General features: G+C 42.0%; 1 protein-coding gene across 2 annotated transcripts in view; it reads left to right on the top strand.

Annotated features, from left to right (window-relative positions):
- TAMM41 (TAM41 mitochondrial translocator assembly and maintenance homolog) overlaps positions 1–16,370 on the top strand; it is a 54,165-nt gene that overhangs the window by 24,116 nt on the left and 13,679 nt on the right. For both annotated transcript variants that reach the window (XM_089678703.1, XM_089678704.1), the window contains exons 5-7: positions 1,615–1,760; positions 5,869–6,034; positions 15,977–16,039. In XM_089678703.1, coding sequence (XP_089534829.1) covers positions 1,615–1,760; positions 5,869–6,034; positions 15,977–16,039 — 375 coding nt within the window. The remainder of the gene's footprint in view (positions 1–1,614; positions 1,761–5,868; positions 6,035–15,976; positions 16,040–16,370) is intronic.

Raw genomic sequence — 16,370 nt, forward strand, 5'->3', positions numbered from 1 at the left:
CAATAAGACTCATTGCTCCTGTTTATGTTCATTGCTTTGCTGTGCGACGGAATTGAAAAATGTCCCTCAAGATCAAAGAACGGTATTGCCAAGCAGGGGATTCCCGAAGGCTTTATTAGGTGATCTTATGAAGTTAAAGACAATTGTCATAGGACAGCTTTGTTTTAATAAAATCTGACTGGTAAAATTGCATTTCGCATTCTCACCTCTTGTCTCTACACATTTCATCATAGTGACTGCATCAGGAGACCGAGGGGATGGCAATAACCTAAAGCCAAATACACCATCGTTAGGCACAAAGTGCATAATTAATTAAACTAATTAGTAAAGGCTCTTGTCGGATTCCCCGCCATAGCCCCAGACCCCTATCCCCTGTTGAGTGCCCCCAGAGCAAGCTGTGATTGACAGTAGCTGGAGCCAGTAGCCCCTGCTGCTGTGTCTCAGCCAATGAGGAGGCAGAGACTCGGGAGAGCTTCTGCTCTTGTGCACATCGCTCGATCGAGATCAGGCTCCGGTGAGTATAAGGGGGCTGAAGGGGGAGCTGCACACTAAAGGATTTTTGTTTTTACCTTCATGCATAGAATGGATGAAGATAAAAAACCTTCAGCCTTTAGGATCACTTTAATCTAGTCTGGTCATGTGATTCAGCACATTCAACCTCTTGATGATGGCAGTGAATTCCCAGAGCTGTGACATTACCCATAAGCTCCCATGGCCCATCCATTGTCAGTGCTCCTTCCTCTCCTCTACAGCAGCCGCTCACTGACACAGAGAAGCATTAGCTGCTGGATCATGTGACCGGACTGGACCAAATTAGAAAAGGGTAAATAGAGTGAACACAAATATAACAATATTTGTCTACACATAAAAGTAAACACTCTAGCGGTTTACTTCTTACTTCTGCAACCCAACCTGCTTCAGTACCTCACGTTTCGTATAGCAAGCCATAGATTATACAATTTTCTTTCCTTCCACACCACGTAGAAGGAAAGAAAATTGCTGGATTTCCCCCATCAACCTAGTAAGTGTTGGTGAAAGGAATTCCCTCCCGTAGTACTATTGTGTTGTGCTGGCAGGGAGCCTTCCCTGCCGGCAAACCACAATGATCACTGCTGGTGGCTATTGTGACCGACCATAATCACGTACAAAAAAAAAAAGTGGTTTGTGTACGTAGATGCCGACAGCTTGCTAATCGCAGTGACGTAACCTCCAAAAGCCCCGCCCTACTTGTTTCATCTCTTGATGTCCTCACAGAGCGGAAGCACAATTTTTAGCCTAGAAATATTTTGTTGTTCTAAACCAACACAGTCTCATCTTTTTTTATTTAGGCTAGGTTTACATCTATGCAGATTGTAGTTGATGACAAGCTTTCTAATCCCTCTCCACTCTATCCAAAACAAAAAAAAGTTTTGCCTTTTAGTTATACTTTAAGCATCTAATCTACACATTAGTCCAGAAAAATATATTTGCCGGAGTTCTGCTTGTAATGTAAATGTTTATTCAGGCAGTTTGTTGTCTTTTGAATAAATTGCTAATTTGGACTTCTGTATTTACTAATCAACATTATTTTAGTTTTAATATACCTATACTATGTTATATTTTTCCTCTGTTTAGGTGACTTCCGCATGATAATTGGTGAAGATAAAGCCAAGGTGATGAACATTGTCAAACCAAACATTGGCCATTTTCAGAAGCTGTACAGTGGCATACTCCAGGAGTGTCCTCAGGCTGTTTACAAACCTACATTGGGTAAAGTAGAGGTAATCATCTCCGTGAGGTTTATGATATTTGAAGACATAGTATGAAGGTGCAGGGTTTTTAAATATGCATGTTCTTCAGCTTGGAAAGACATAAAAATCACCAGCATCAGTTTAACCACTTGCCTACAGGGCACTTATACCCCCTTCCTGCCCAGGCCAATTTCCAGCTTTCAGTGCTGTCGCACTTTGAATGACAATTGCGCGGTCATGCAACACTGTACCCATATGAAATTTTTATCATTTTTTTGTGACAGAGCTTTATTTTCGTGCTATTTAATCACCTCTGGGTTTTTTTATTTTTTTCTTAAATCAAAAACCAGTGAAAATTGTGAAAAAAAAAAAAGTTTTTTTCTTAGTTTTTGTTATAAAATTTTGTAAAGTGATTTCTCTCCTTCACTGATGTGCGCTAATGAGGCTGCACTGATGAGGAGGCACTGATAGGTGGCACTGATGGGCACTGAAAGGCAGCACTCATATATGGCACTGTTAGGCGGCACTGATGCACACTGATAGGTGGCACGGACTGCCACTGATAGCACTGATAGGTAGCACTGAAAGGCAGCTCAGATTGACACTGATATGTGGCATTGATGTGGCACTGAGGGGCACTGGCAGGTGGCATGGATGAGCACAGAGCAGGCACTGATGGACACTGACAGGTGGTGCTGCTGGGGCTACACAGATCATCAGGGCACACTGATCATCAGTGCCCTGATGATCTGTGTACATGTCCTCCCCGAGGAATGCCGATTACTGGCTCTCCTCTCCTCACGAGCTGTCAGCGTGACAGCTCGTGAGGAGAGAAATGCCGATAACCGGCATTTCCCTGTTTACATGTGATCATTTGTGATTAGACACAGCTGATCACATGACCAAGCCGACATCTTCGGCTCTTTCCGTAGATCGGTGATCCGCTGTGTCCGAGGGACACAGCGCACCACCGATCGTCGCGCAGTACGCTCCCGGAGCCGCGCATGCGCAGTGAGAATGGGAGGACGTCATATGACGTCCTCCCAGAACGAGAGAACCGCCTTGCGTCCGTCATATTACTATATGGTGGGTGGGAGGCGGTTAAAGCAATATTAAACCATAAACCAAAAAGCAAACACTTATATTGCAGCTTACCAATTCTTAGATGTGATGGCTGCATTCATTTTCTTTTTAGGCTTTCTGTCCTTTATTTTCACCTGGTGACCTGGACAATAAGTCTGTTATTTTTTTTCAAAAGACCAAGCTGTGCTATAGATGTAGCAGTTAGAGGGATGCGACAAATTTATTTAGTTTTGATATGGGTGCTTACAATGATCACATTTTGTTAATGTAAAATAAATACAATCCCAAAAGGGAAAAAAACTGTTTGCTGTAACTGCTTGTAAACTGTTAACTGGAGTTCAGCTTCAATTTGCTAGTGTATCTAAATCTGCTAGTACATCTAACACCCCCTTCCCCAGACTGACAGTGCTGCTGTCCAGAGGTTCCTCTGTGTTCCTTTATCCAGAGGGGAGGCCCTCTAATACAGGTGGTGTGTTACTGGCCAGATCACAGAAGAGAAAAAAGCCTAGAAAAGAAAACATGATGCAGCCACTACATTTAATGATTGGCAAGCTGCATATATTACATTTTTGATTTGGGGTTTAATACCACTTGGCTTCAGCTGCAATACTTGACAAAACTTCAGCACTGTCCTTTGATTTATCTCTTGCTGTGACCATGGAGCTTCACAAGTCTACCCTGGACTCCGGTGATTGCTGCAGAGAATTGTGACAGGTCATTACATGGTGCTGCAGTCTGTAATATTCAGGATCTCCCCACTGCTGAAGAATGAAAAGATCTGTATTGTCACTCAACCAGACCAAAGACTCCTGGATACTGTCACTGTTTGGCCGATAATATTCCACCCTGCTCAGTTGATATATTAATTTTTAAATAATCTTTTGTTGAGCTGGGGTATGCTAGCAGGGCCACCCATGACTCAGATTAAAATGTTCCTGAGGAAGTCACATGGTACGTGACGCAATGCATTGGACGAGAGACGGAGACGCGGAAACGTCACTTCCGGCGCGAGCGCCATTTTGATACACCCATAGGAGTACACCCAGGAGGTCCTATGAGGTCTTGTGAGCATGGTTTTTGCTCAATACATGTGAGTGAGCATTTATTGCATTTTAATATTTAAATAAATGAAACAATATCACACTATGGAAGGATTCTTCTTGTCTTTATAACACCGACGAGGAAGCTGAGTTTTAATTCGACCATATGAAAACCACCTGGATATCAGGATCGGTGATACCTGTAAGTTCTGAAGGGGGATACCACCACTATTTGTGATACCGAACCTGACTTGGGGGATTAAGCAGTTGGCTGCGCCTAATAGCATGAAAGCTTTTTGACCCTGTGGGGTTGCCTCATGAAGTCGGGGGGGCAATCTTACCGGTAAAGGATCCCACCTTTTTTTTTTTTACCTGCAATATTTATGTTTATTGCTGGAATTTTCAATATATCCAGCTATATTGAAGATCACACACGTGGACGATTGTTTTAGTTTTATATATAATTGGTGGCACTACTTTTTTGCATAATAATTCAAGTTAAGTTTTTATTTTAGAGTGTCACTTGATTTAATTTGTACTTTCACCTATCTGTCAGCTATTTATATAGCAGTATAATCCCAAGTTTGGGGACTTGAGCATGGTATATAAACTTATAAATATACCTTTCATGTGGGCACTTGTCACATGTTGGTTGCACATTTCTGTGGAACGATTTCAATATTCCTTGAGCATTGTCTTTTAGTCAGGTTAATTTATCCTGACGGTCCTATTGCTTGTTTGTTTAGGCACAATAGTGTCATTTGTCAGTTATTTTTTCACTACACCTTTTTGGGCATTCATTTTATGCCAAGTGTTTTATCACGTGTGGTATAGTGATATTTGTTATTTCAACCTGTTTAGGGACACAAGTGTGTTTTATGTATTGTGGGTTTTTTTGTGTGTTTTCCATTTAATTTTTTTCTATGGTTTTGTTTAATATATAAGATATATCATTGTATATGATTGCATAATATTGATAACTGTTGATTTTTGTCATTATACACAGGTGGATTTATAAGGGGATCATTATTAACCTCACTTTGATTTAGCAATATATATAGGTATAGTGTGGGAACGCAGCACCATTTTGTTTAATTTTGCAGTTGTGTTAATTGCTTTTGATGGTGCGGGTCATGATTTTTTTTTTCTCAATTATGATTTAAAATACAATTGCTTTCACTGCAAATATTTTTAAGGCTACAATCAAAATTACTAATTTATACCACATGCACTTCAACCTGTGACCCACGATAAATGCTTAGTGGCCACCGCTCAGGCTAAAAAGGTCCCATGAATTGGATTCCGCTGACTAGTGAGGATGCAGGCTGGGGAGAGATTCGTCCAGACCCAAAGAACACTGTGGAAATCGGAAGAGACAACCTGACCACTGCACACCCTGCCCGTCACAAGTGGTTCAGCAGGTAAAAGCAGTCTCAGCTCAATAAATCCAAACCATGCCCCTAATATGTTTTGCCCCATCCCTAGGGTTTAATCATGCAGATCCATGATTAAGCCCCCCCGGGACAGAGTGAAACTTTTGGGGACATGGCTTGGATAAATCGAGCTGAGGCTGCTTTTATCTGCTAACCACTCAGGTTGGGTGGGATGTGTGGTGGTATGGTTATTTCTTTCTATTTCTACAGGGTGCACTTCTTCAACCTGTTTAAAAACATACAAAATTTCTCTAAGATGTCACCAGATCTATAATGAATTGAAAAAATACCCATGTGTGCATACGTTTTTCTGTGGATGAAAAAAAAAAGGGTCCAATCCTGGCAAAACTCTTTCAAGGATTCTGTGCAAGCTTCGTTACATTGTAAAGTTAATCATAAAATTACATGTGACAAGTAATTAATACTGGAATGTTGTAAAAGCTGGCTGCAGTATCTCTCCAGATTCTGGTATTGTCATATCACCGTAATTATTTGGGCAGGTGGCCAGTGCTAGTAGATGTTTATCAATTGTATGATAAAATCGTCTGTATTTTCATACCTGTATGTGTTTCATCACCCTAGGTAGATAAGAGCCCAGAGGGCCAGTTTCTACAACTAATGAATCTGCCAAAGACTTTACAACAGAAAATAACAGATTTCATGGATCAGCCGGGTAGGAACCGGGATGTGGAAGAAGTATTGTTACAAGTAGCTCAGGACCCCGACTGCGGCATTGTGGTGCAGCAAGGTGAGACCTTTAAATTTACAGCATTTTGTATTGATGGCACATTTAAGATTTGTAGCATTCAAATATGTAAATACATACAACGATCTTCAGCTTTACCTATAACGCTACCACTTCCCCCTCACTACCCCTCTGTGTTGGCGTCCCTCAAGGCTCCGTCCTCGGGCCCCTTCTCTTCTCCATCTACACCTCCTCCCTTGGCCAACTCATACACTCTCACGGCTTCAACTACCACCTCTATGCCGACGACACGCAAATCTATCTCTCAGCCCCCCACCTCACCCCCTCAGTCTCCACCCGAATCACAAACCTACTAAACGACATATCAGACTGGATGTCGCTCCACTTCCTTAAACTGAACCTCTCCAAAACAGAGCTCCTAGTCTTCCCCCCAGCCCGCACACCACCCCCCATTGACTTCTCCATCACGTCCAACAATGCCACTATCAGGCCCGCCCCGCAGGCCAGAGTACTTGGTGTCATTCTGGACTCCAACCTATCCTTCCAGCCCCAAGTCCAATCACTAACAAACTCATGCAGACTCCACCTCCGCAACATCGCCAAAATCCGCACGTTCCTAAGCCCAGAAACCACTAAACAGCTCATCCACTCCCTCATCATATCACGACTCGATTACTGCAACTCCCTCCTCACTGGCCTGCCTCGTTGCTGGCTATCCCCGCTTCAGTTGATCCTGAATACGGCAGCCAGACTCATTCACCTTACCAACCGCTCCGTTTCCACCACCCCCTTCTGCCAATCCCTCCACTGGCTTCCGATTTCACAACGGATCAAATTCAAAATCCTAAACTGCAAGTGCTTGGGTAAGAATTTTAACTAATAGTATACTGGAGAATGATCATTTTATTGGGCTCGATGCATTAAACTAAAAAACGCTGAGGGTTTAATACTACATTATTGTTGTGACAAAGGCTGCCTATAGACATAAGATGATGTTCCTTAGACTTGTAAAAGATGTTTTCTGCAAGTTATAATTTTACACAAATAATTCCATAAACAATATAAAGCTTATCTGCTGTAAAGAGCATTCATTCATAAAATATGGATACAACCGTGCAATATTGAAATAATGCTTTAAACTACAGAAATGCTCATTGAAATTCTGTATTATCAATGAACCATTCTGAGCTGTAAAATAGATATGCAAAAATATTAATTGTCCGGCAGAAAATGGCTGAAAAGTTAGGCTGTCAGATCGATTTTTCTCATGACGTCCAACTACAAAAGATCTTTGATACAAAGAAACTTTCCATGACCAGAGTCTACAAACCTTCGACTTAGGATCTCCAGAATCATTTGTTTTGTTTTGTAATAGCCACAGCAGTGGAACAAATTATGAAATACAGGGGGGATATTTTGCAGCTGGAAACTGAGAGGTAAAGGAAAGTGGAAAGCAATGCAGCTTGTAAGTAGCTATGCAAAATTAAAATATATTAAAATTTGATTTTTAGCTGTTTGCAGTTAGTTTACTTGTAATTCTTTTTCTTGTCTACTTTTTGTTTTTTGATTCTTTAATTTGTTTGGCTGTGTGGTATTTTTTGTAGCTTTCATTGATGTTCTCTTTCTGAAACTTGAGGGTTCCATAGTATGAAGACTGTACCGAAAGTAATACAAAAGTAGGCACTACTCTTCTTTCTTTTTTTTTTTTTAGTTGCCCTTATGTAGGTCTTTCAGATTTCACATGTTGGTAGAGTAACTCTTCATGCATAGTAAATAATGGATTATAAGCAGAAGCAACGTGCCATCATTGTGCTCTTGAAGGAGGGGTGCAGGCTGTCGGACATCCATAGAAGGCTACAGAATGTTTACAGAAATGACACCATTGACAAGACATTGTCAATGTTGTCATCTCCGTAAATATTCTGTAGCCTTCTGTGGATGTCCAACAGCCTGAACCCCTCCTTCGTCAAGACCTCAGTGACAGCACATTGCTTCAGCTTGGAATCTGTTTTATACCTGCAATGAAAAAGAAGAAGTTTTTTCTAGAGCGGGGGTTGACTACCCATTGATCGTGATCTACCAGTAAAGTGTGGGCAGTCAATGGGTAGATCACAAACACGTCCCTGCTTTCTCTGTCCTTTTCCTCAGCCTACTCCTTCTCATCTTCACAGCAGAGCGGAGAGCGGGAGGCAGCGCAGTACTGGACGTAGTGCGGGAGAAGGAGCTGCCTCAGTCAACCATTCGAGTTAACCCCTAGATGATTGGTTGGTAGGATTGCACGGCGTCCTGGCATCCAATCAGCAGCTTGCTAATATGAAAAGGTAACTCCGGCAGCTCCCACTCCTGCCCTTCATCCAGTACTGTGCTGCTTACACTCTCCACTCTGCTGTACACCCGCTGTAAGGAAGGAGAGTGCTACCTACAAATCTGTGTGTTTGTGTTGGAGGATGATGTGAAGGGGGCAGAGGACACTGCTGGGGGGGGAAGGAAAGAAGACACTACTGTTGGGGGGGGGGGGGGGGGAGTGCAGAGGAGGGCAGTTGGGGTGATGTGAAGAGGGCAGAGGACACTGCTATTGGGGGGCAGGGCAGTTTTTTTATTGGGGGCTTGATAAATGTATTTTAAAAAGGGCACCGCACCCCCAAGGATCTTTGACTTCCTCCATGTTGTCCAGGTAGATCACAACTTCTGAAGGGTTGCAATGGAGGAAGAGTTACTGTATCAACATGTATAATTTAAACGACTAATCGTAATGAAAAAGTTAAAGTTATGCCTACTTTTGCATTACTCTCAGTACAGCCCTTATATTTACAGCTTATTCACAACCTCTCTCTTGAATTGATGATTTGGTACATCCGTAGAATAGACAAATCGCTGGATCTTTAGTTTAAGTATGTTCCTGCTGCTGATGAGCTCAGAAGTTTTATATTAACTGCCTCATCTTGGAGCATTAAACTGTCAGGGCTCAGATAGAGAAGATTAGAGAAGGCCCCAGGGCTTGACTGATCCTTCTGGTCACTTTTATATGTAACAATGAGCTCTTCCAGAAACTTGCTGCCAGGTGTCCTAACTCACTTCACTTGTGATCATCCTTGATGACAAGCATCAAAACACGGGGCTTCTGGCTGATGAAAACAAACTTCAGTGGCTGAATAGGAGCAGCTGCATTACATAGTTATTGTTTAGTTATTTAGACAATGGGGTAGGTTTACTAAAACTGGTGCACTCAGAATACGGTACAGCTGTGCATGGTAGCCAATCAGCTTCTATCTTCAGCTTGTTCAGTTAGGCTTTGACAATAAAAGCTGGAAGCTGATTGGCTTCTGTGAAGAGCTGCACCAGATTTTGCAGTTTTAGTAAATAACCCCCAATGTGTCTGTTGCTATTTACATAGAATGTCTTTTTCTGCTTACCATGATTTACTTTATTTATTTTTCCATTTCACACTAAAGCATGAATGTGAGTTAGGGGCTTTAGATTGTAGCCCCTTGAGGGTTAGGGACTGATGTGAATGTACAATATATATGTAAAGTGCTGCGTAAATTGATGGCTCTATAGAAGTACCTGTAATAAATAAATGCTCCATTTTCATTTAGTAAAGTCAAAACTAAAAATGGATACTTACACAAGAGTGTAAGGTTAGCCTTTTTACTTAACCCTTTCCCAGGAACAGCTATTATATAAAGTTCTTCATCCCAGTGTTCAGCGTGGAGGATATGTTAATAAATGTCATCCCCCAGTCAACACTTTGTGCAGCTTGTGGTTGTGAAGCCCAGCTGTCAAGAACAACTTCAGTCCCCCCTGAAAACATTCTGTTCAGGTATGTACAGTGATACCTCAGTTCACGAACGCTTCTGTTCACGAACAACTCGGTTCGTGAACAGAAGAGTTCTCAAAAATTTGCTTTGGTTTGCGAACTCCACTTCAGTTGACGAACACAAGCCGTGGCCATCTTCCCTGCTCTGACACGTGGTTGTGACTTCCTGTAGGCGAGATTGTGGTCACAGACAGACACTGAAAGTGTACTGTGAAGACACTTACAGTACTGAGAAGCTTTTTGGTGTGCTTTTTAGCACATACTGTACCGGACATCCAGTATGGCTCCAAAGAAAATTCATAGCAAGCATGGTGGTAAGAAGAAAGTGGGGAGCAGTAATGAAGGTGACAAGAATATGCAGAGCAAGCATGGTGGTAAGAAGAAAGTGCGGAGCAGTAATGAAATTGACAAGAATGTGCAGAGCAAGCATGGTGGTAAAAAAAGTGCAGAGTGGTAATGAAGGTGACCAAAACATGCAGAGTGGTAATTAAGGTGACGAGAATGTGCAGAGCAAGCATGGTGGTGAAAAAAAATGCAGAGCAAGAATGGCAAGAATAAGGTTGTAAAGAAAATAACCATTGAGTTGAAGGAAATTGCAAAAAAGCATGACCGTGGTATTCGTGTGACTGATCTGGCCTCGGAGTACAAGATGGCGAAGTCAACAATCTCCACTATTTTGAAGAAGAAAGCTGCCGTCAAAGGACCTGATGTGGCAAAAGGAGTAACGATGTTAACCAAGCAGAGGACGCAAGTGCTGGAAGAAGTGGAAAAAACGTTTGTTAGGGCTCGTTCACACTAGGCTGTTTTGCCAACGCTTGCCAAACTCCCCTATAGCGTTTGGCAAGCGTTGGTCCGGCGTTTGCGGAGCGTTTAACGCTCGGCAAACGCCGCATGCGCGGTTTAGCGGCCGTTGCTAGGCGTTTGCCGAGCGTTAATAACGCCCCACAAACGCCTATAATGCAGTTTGAGTGGTGTTACCGCTCCGCAAACGCCCCGCAACCGCACCGCAAACGCCGGCCGGGCGTTTGTGGAGCGGCACCATAGACGAGAATAGGAGGCTTCAAAGCCTCCTGACTCGTCCAGAGGCGTCCGTTTTGCCGCGACGCAAACGCTCCCGTTAGAAGAGCACCATGTGCTGTAATGTGCAGAATTGGCAGAGGCGTTTGGGAAGCGGTAAAAACGCTTCCCAAACGCCTCTCTCCCGCCTGCACACAAGGCTAGTGTGAACGTAGCCTTAGTGTGGTTGAATGAGAAACAGGTGACAGCATTCGTGTAGCTATGATCTGTGAAAAAGCCAGAAAATTGCACAGTGATTTACTGCAAAAAAAGCCCTCTACAAGTGCAGCCAGTGAAGAATTTAAAGCCAGTAGAGAGTGGTTTGAAAAATTCCGCAAGAGAAGTAGCACCCACAGTGTGACAAGACATAGTGAGGCTTCCAGTTCTGACAAGGCCACTGCAGAAGCCTTCAAGAAATAATTTGCGGAATTCATGACGGCAGAAAGATACGTCGCTCAACAAGTGTTCAACTGTGATGAAACGGCTCTTCTAGAAAAATATGCCGAACAGAACCTATATCATGCAAGAGGAAAAGGCACTGCTGGGGCACAAGACCATGAAGGAGATCTCCCCAATGTTTTTATGAAGGGGGACTCTCCCTCTGAACAATAACCGCCTCCCACCCGCCTTCCTGTCCTCCACGCCAGAAGTCGTCTCAAGCAAGGTTAGTGTTCTCTCTTCATACTGTATTGTACTTGGTTTCATATTTTTGTGGTTCAAAAAAAAAGCTCAGAACGGACTTACCTTATTTACATTGAACCTTATGGGAAAATTTGATTTGGTTGGCAACCGAATTCGGCTCGCAACCACGTTCGTAGGGGTCAGAACGGAATAACCCGATTTACATTGATCCCTATGGGAAAATTTGCCTCGGATCACAACCAGAGTCATGGAACGAATTAAGTTTGTGAACCGAGGTATCACTGTATTCTTAAGCTGGGTACACATAGGAAGTTTTCTCGTTCAACCCAGCAGCTGAATGAAAAAAAACAGAGGTCACCGTACTAAAATATCTGATGTTAATGTGGCAATCTCCCCTGCTGTACTATTGTTTTCTGACGGGGGAATACCCCCCCCCCACCAAAACACACTGATGCAGAAACATGCTTGCTTACGACATGGCCTAGGGGTTATGGGATTTTTAATGTCTAAATCAACTGACCACAACTAATGTGCATTGCATATTTCAAACAAACAGAAGTGAGGGGGGAAAAATTGTTTCATGAATAATTGATTACAGGGACATTAAGTTGTGTATGGGGTTGTGTGGTTTTTTGTTTTTTTGAGAATAAGGATATACAGTGGATCTAAAAAGTCTAAACACCCCTGTTAAAATGTCAGGCTTCTGTGATGTAAAATTAGACAAAGATAAATCATTTCAGAACTTTTTCCACCTTAAATGTGACCTATAAACTGTACAACTTAGTTGAACAACAAACTGAAATCTTTCAGGCGGAGGGAAGTAAAAATAAAAAACTAAAATAATATGGTTGCATAAGTTTGCACACCCTTAAACTAATACTTTGTTGAAGCACCTTTTGATTTTATTCCAGCACTCAGTCGTTTGGGGTATGAGTCTATCAGCATGGCACATCTTGACTTGGCAATATTTGCCCACTCTTCCTTGCAAAAACACTCCAAACTGTCAGACTGCGAGGGCATCTCCTGTGCACAGCCCTCTTCAGATGACCCCATGATTGGATTCAGGTCTGGGCTCTGGCTAAGCCATTCCAAAACTTTAATTTTGTTCTGGTGAAGCCATTCCTTGGTTGATTTGGATGTATGCTTTGCTTTGGGTTGTTGTCATGCCGAAAAAGGAAGTTCCTCTTGATGTTCCGCTTTCTAGCAGAAGCCTGAAGGTTTTTTGCCAATATTGACTTGTATTTGGAACTGTTCATTATTCCCTCTACCTTGACTAAAAACAGCCCCAAACCATGATGCTGCCACCACCATGCTTCACTGTGGGTATGGTGTTCTTTTGGTGATGTGCAGTGTTGTTTTTGCACCAAACATATCTTTTGGAATTATGGCCAAAAAGTTCAACCTTGGTTTCTTTCATCAGACCAGAACACATTTTCCCACATGCTTTTGGGAGACTTCAGATGTGTTTTTGCTAAATTTAGCTGGACTTGGATGTTTTTCTTAAGAAAAGGCTTCCATCTTGCCACTCTACCCCACAGCCCAGACATATGAAGAATATGGGAGATTGTGGTCACATGTACCACACAGCCAGTACTTGCCAGATATTCTAGCAGCTCCTTTAATGTTGCTGTAGGCCTCTTGGCAGCCTCCCAGACCAGTTTTCTTCTCGTCTTTTCATCAATTTTGGAGGGATGTCCAGTTCTTGGTAATTTCACTTTTGCGCCACATTTTCTCCACTTGATGATGAATGTCTTCAGAGTGTTCCATGGTATAGCTAATGCCTTGGAAATTCTTTTGTACCCTTCTCCTGACTGATACTTTTTAACAATGAGATCCCTCTGATGCTTTGGAAGCTCTCTGCAGACCATGGCTTTTGCTGTAGGATGTGACTAAGAAGATGTCAGGAAAGACCTACTAGAACAGCTGATTTATTTGAGGTTAATCAGAGGCACTTTAAATGATGGCAGGTGTTTACGGACTCCTATTTTACATGATTTTGAATGCGATTGCTTAATTCTGAACACAGCTACATCCCCAGTTATAAGAGGGTGTGCACACTTATGCAACCACATTATTTTAGTTTTTTATGTTTACTCCCCCCCCCCCCCCCCCCCCTCTAAAATATATCCGTTTTTTAATTGAGTTACAGTAGTTTCTAGGTCACATTAAGGTGGAAAAAGTTCTGTAATTATTTATCTTTGTCACCCTTTTTTTACATCACAAAATCCTGATATTTCAACGGGTGTGTAGACTTTTTGTATCCACTGTAGTTTAGTGTCATTTTAATTCAGAAGAAATCATTTAAAATTGAATAGTGTAATTGTTTATTTTAATAATATACATGCCAAACCTGTTAAAAAAATTGCCATGCAAATATCTAAGGGCTCTCTGACACTAGTGCCATGTGTTTTTTTTTTCCACACCGCAGTGTACACGGTGGTTTTATGTGGGTAACCTGCGCTTTGCCATAAACTTCTTTTTGGGTGGCTTTGGTATATTTTCTGAAAGCACACCAAACGTCCTGCATGCAAAATTTCAAAGCCCCTCTGCCATCTTACATGAAAGCAAGCTTACACGTGGTTGTGCAGGCTGTACAGGACTCTGCTAATGTATCCTAGAGGGCAGCTGTGTGTCCTCAGCATCTGTGGTCCTTTTTAAGGGGGACAGTTTGAAGATATTGTTGAGTAGTCAAGGGTCCTCACCCATGCTGGGTGAAGTATTCTGGGGTAATCTGGTCAGAGAGGAGAGGACTGATTTTCAGTGCTCTCTGGATTGATAAATTCTTAGTAGGGACTCGGAATTTGGAGGTTTTGGGAGGGAAGAAGTTCAAACCTAGAGGCAAGGGAGTCTTGAAAGGCAGTAGGAAGAGATCGGCACCTGTGCGGTAGAGTAGAGTGGAGTGGTTCATAAACTGTGGGCAAGTGTGAACTCTCTGACAACTGAGGTGTTTCTTGCTAAACCCCTGCAGCCTTTGTAGCACCCTGAGACAAGTGGGATCCCCAAACCCAGTGTGGGACTGAGAGTCTGGTGGTGAGCCTGTATGGTTTTCTTGATACCAGAACTACTGGTACTAGTATCACGGTTTGCTGAAAAAAGTTATTTGTGCTTGCTGGTTTTGCGACTGATAAAGGCAATTTACTTTTATAAGAGGCTTGCTGGTGATCTCGAGCCCTCCATGTGACAACACATACATAAACTACGACTGCACAAAACATATTCAGTATTGCCTTGCATGCTGGAGTGAGAGCAACAATTTTAGGGCCAGTATGGTCAACTCTAAATTGATGAGCTGTAAAGAGTTCCAACGTGTTGATAATATTTAGCATCTACTTACTCACTCCATCTCCTCTTTATATTTTACTAAAAATATTGAAAAAGTTTGTGTTTTGTATGCATTAAATTTATTTTAGATGTGGTATTTTTTTTTTGTTTTTTTTTTTAATGAAAATATAGGTTTGATAAACAGTCGTACCTAGATCATGGGACCTTAAAGTGTTTACTAAACCCCGGACCCTGCATTCACTATATCAGGTCTCCCACAGTACACAGAACATGAAAATACAATTATTTTAGTAAATATAAACTGCTAAATACCTTTTCTTATCAGCAGTTAGCGCACTCTTGTGACTTCTATCAGAGCACTGGTTATTCTTGAAGGAGGAGCTTTCATTCTGCTCTAGGAGGATGCAGAATCCCTGACCTCTGTCTGGACAGTGCTGATTGGCCCTGTGCTAATGACAAGAAAGAAAAAAAAAACACACCTCTAGCAATACACACCAAACTGAACATGTACAGCGTGTCCCCACACAATATGTCTTATCAAGAGATGAGAGGGGGACACTACAAGAAGGGTAGGATCAGAGAAGTCATGATCAAACAGCGCTTTTTCACAATGCAGAGGATTAACCCCTTAGGTTCCAAAGTGAGTAACAAGCATGCTTTACTGCATATACAGACTGATTTTACTATTGTGGGATTAGTAACATTAAAAAAAATTTGCAACTACCATCATTTGTTTTTATGGGTACTCTGCTTTAGGATAAGATGTAATGTTTTGGGGTGTTAAGTGCATTTTCATGTACAACCTGAACCTTTAAGCATTTGGCAGTAAAAGGATATATATATATATATATATATATATATATATATATATATATATGTGTGTGTGTGTGTTTGTATCTCACAATCACATGCAATGCTTGCAGTGTGGGGGCTCGGAGTTAAAGCACGCAGTGAGGAGGCAATGCAGCGCCTGCTCACCATGTGTCAAATGCTCTCTGAAGGGTGATCTGAACTGCTCTTTAGACAAGGAAATGTCATTTTAATTATGTTCCTTTCTATTTGTCACACAATTTGCAGATATGGAACAATTGTAAAAGTGTGAATTGAAAAAGTTGCCCTTTTAGTTTCACACACAGTTTACTGTACTGGCCTGTGATGGATAACATCTGTTTTCTGCTTCTTTACAGCTATTTTTGGCATAGTGAAATCTTTCAGTTTGACTCAGAGCGCCAAAGGGATATTTACTGCTGGTAAGAGCTCAGTTACAAATCTGCCTGGCTACTGTGTACCACCAGTTGCTGTAAACTGGATCACTGATGATCTTTCCTGTGTTGTTTTTCCATTATATTTCATAATACCAACACTGCTTACGACTGCATTTCACTAAAGTGTAATTTTTTATTTTTAGTTAATAGTGGGAAAGGATTAGAAACCCTGCCAGGTTTTAATTTCTTTTTGTGTACCCACTAGCGATATGTAAGCCAGCCATAAATGGATCGAATCTCAGCCACTCCCTGCTAAACAAGCCATGGGCAGGCTGGTTGATCCATCAACTCACTTGGGTGCAACCATCCTGTCAGA

This window comes from Staurois parvus, unplaced genomic scaffold (genome assembly GCF_062004578.1).
Source record: "Staurois parvus isolate SC_StPar_1 unplaced genomic scaffold, SC_StPar_1.0 ptg000209l, whole genome shotgun sequence".
NCBI classification, from domain to species: Eukaryota; Metazoa; Chordata; class Amphibia; order Anura; family Ranidae; genus Staurois; species Staurois parvus.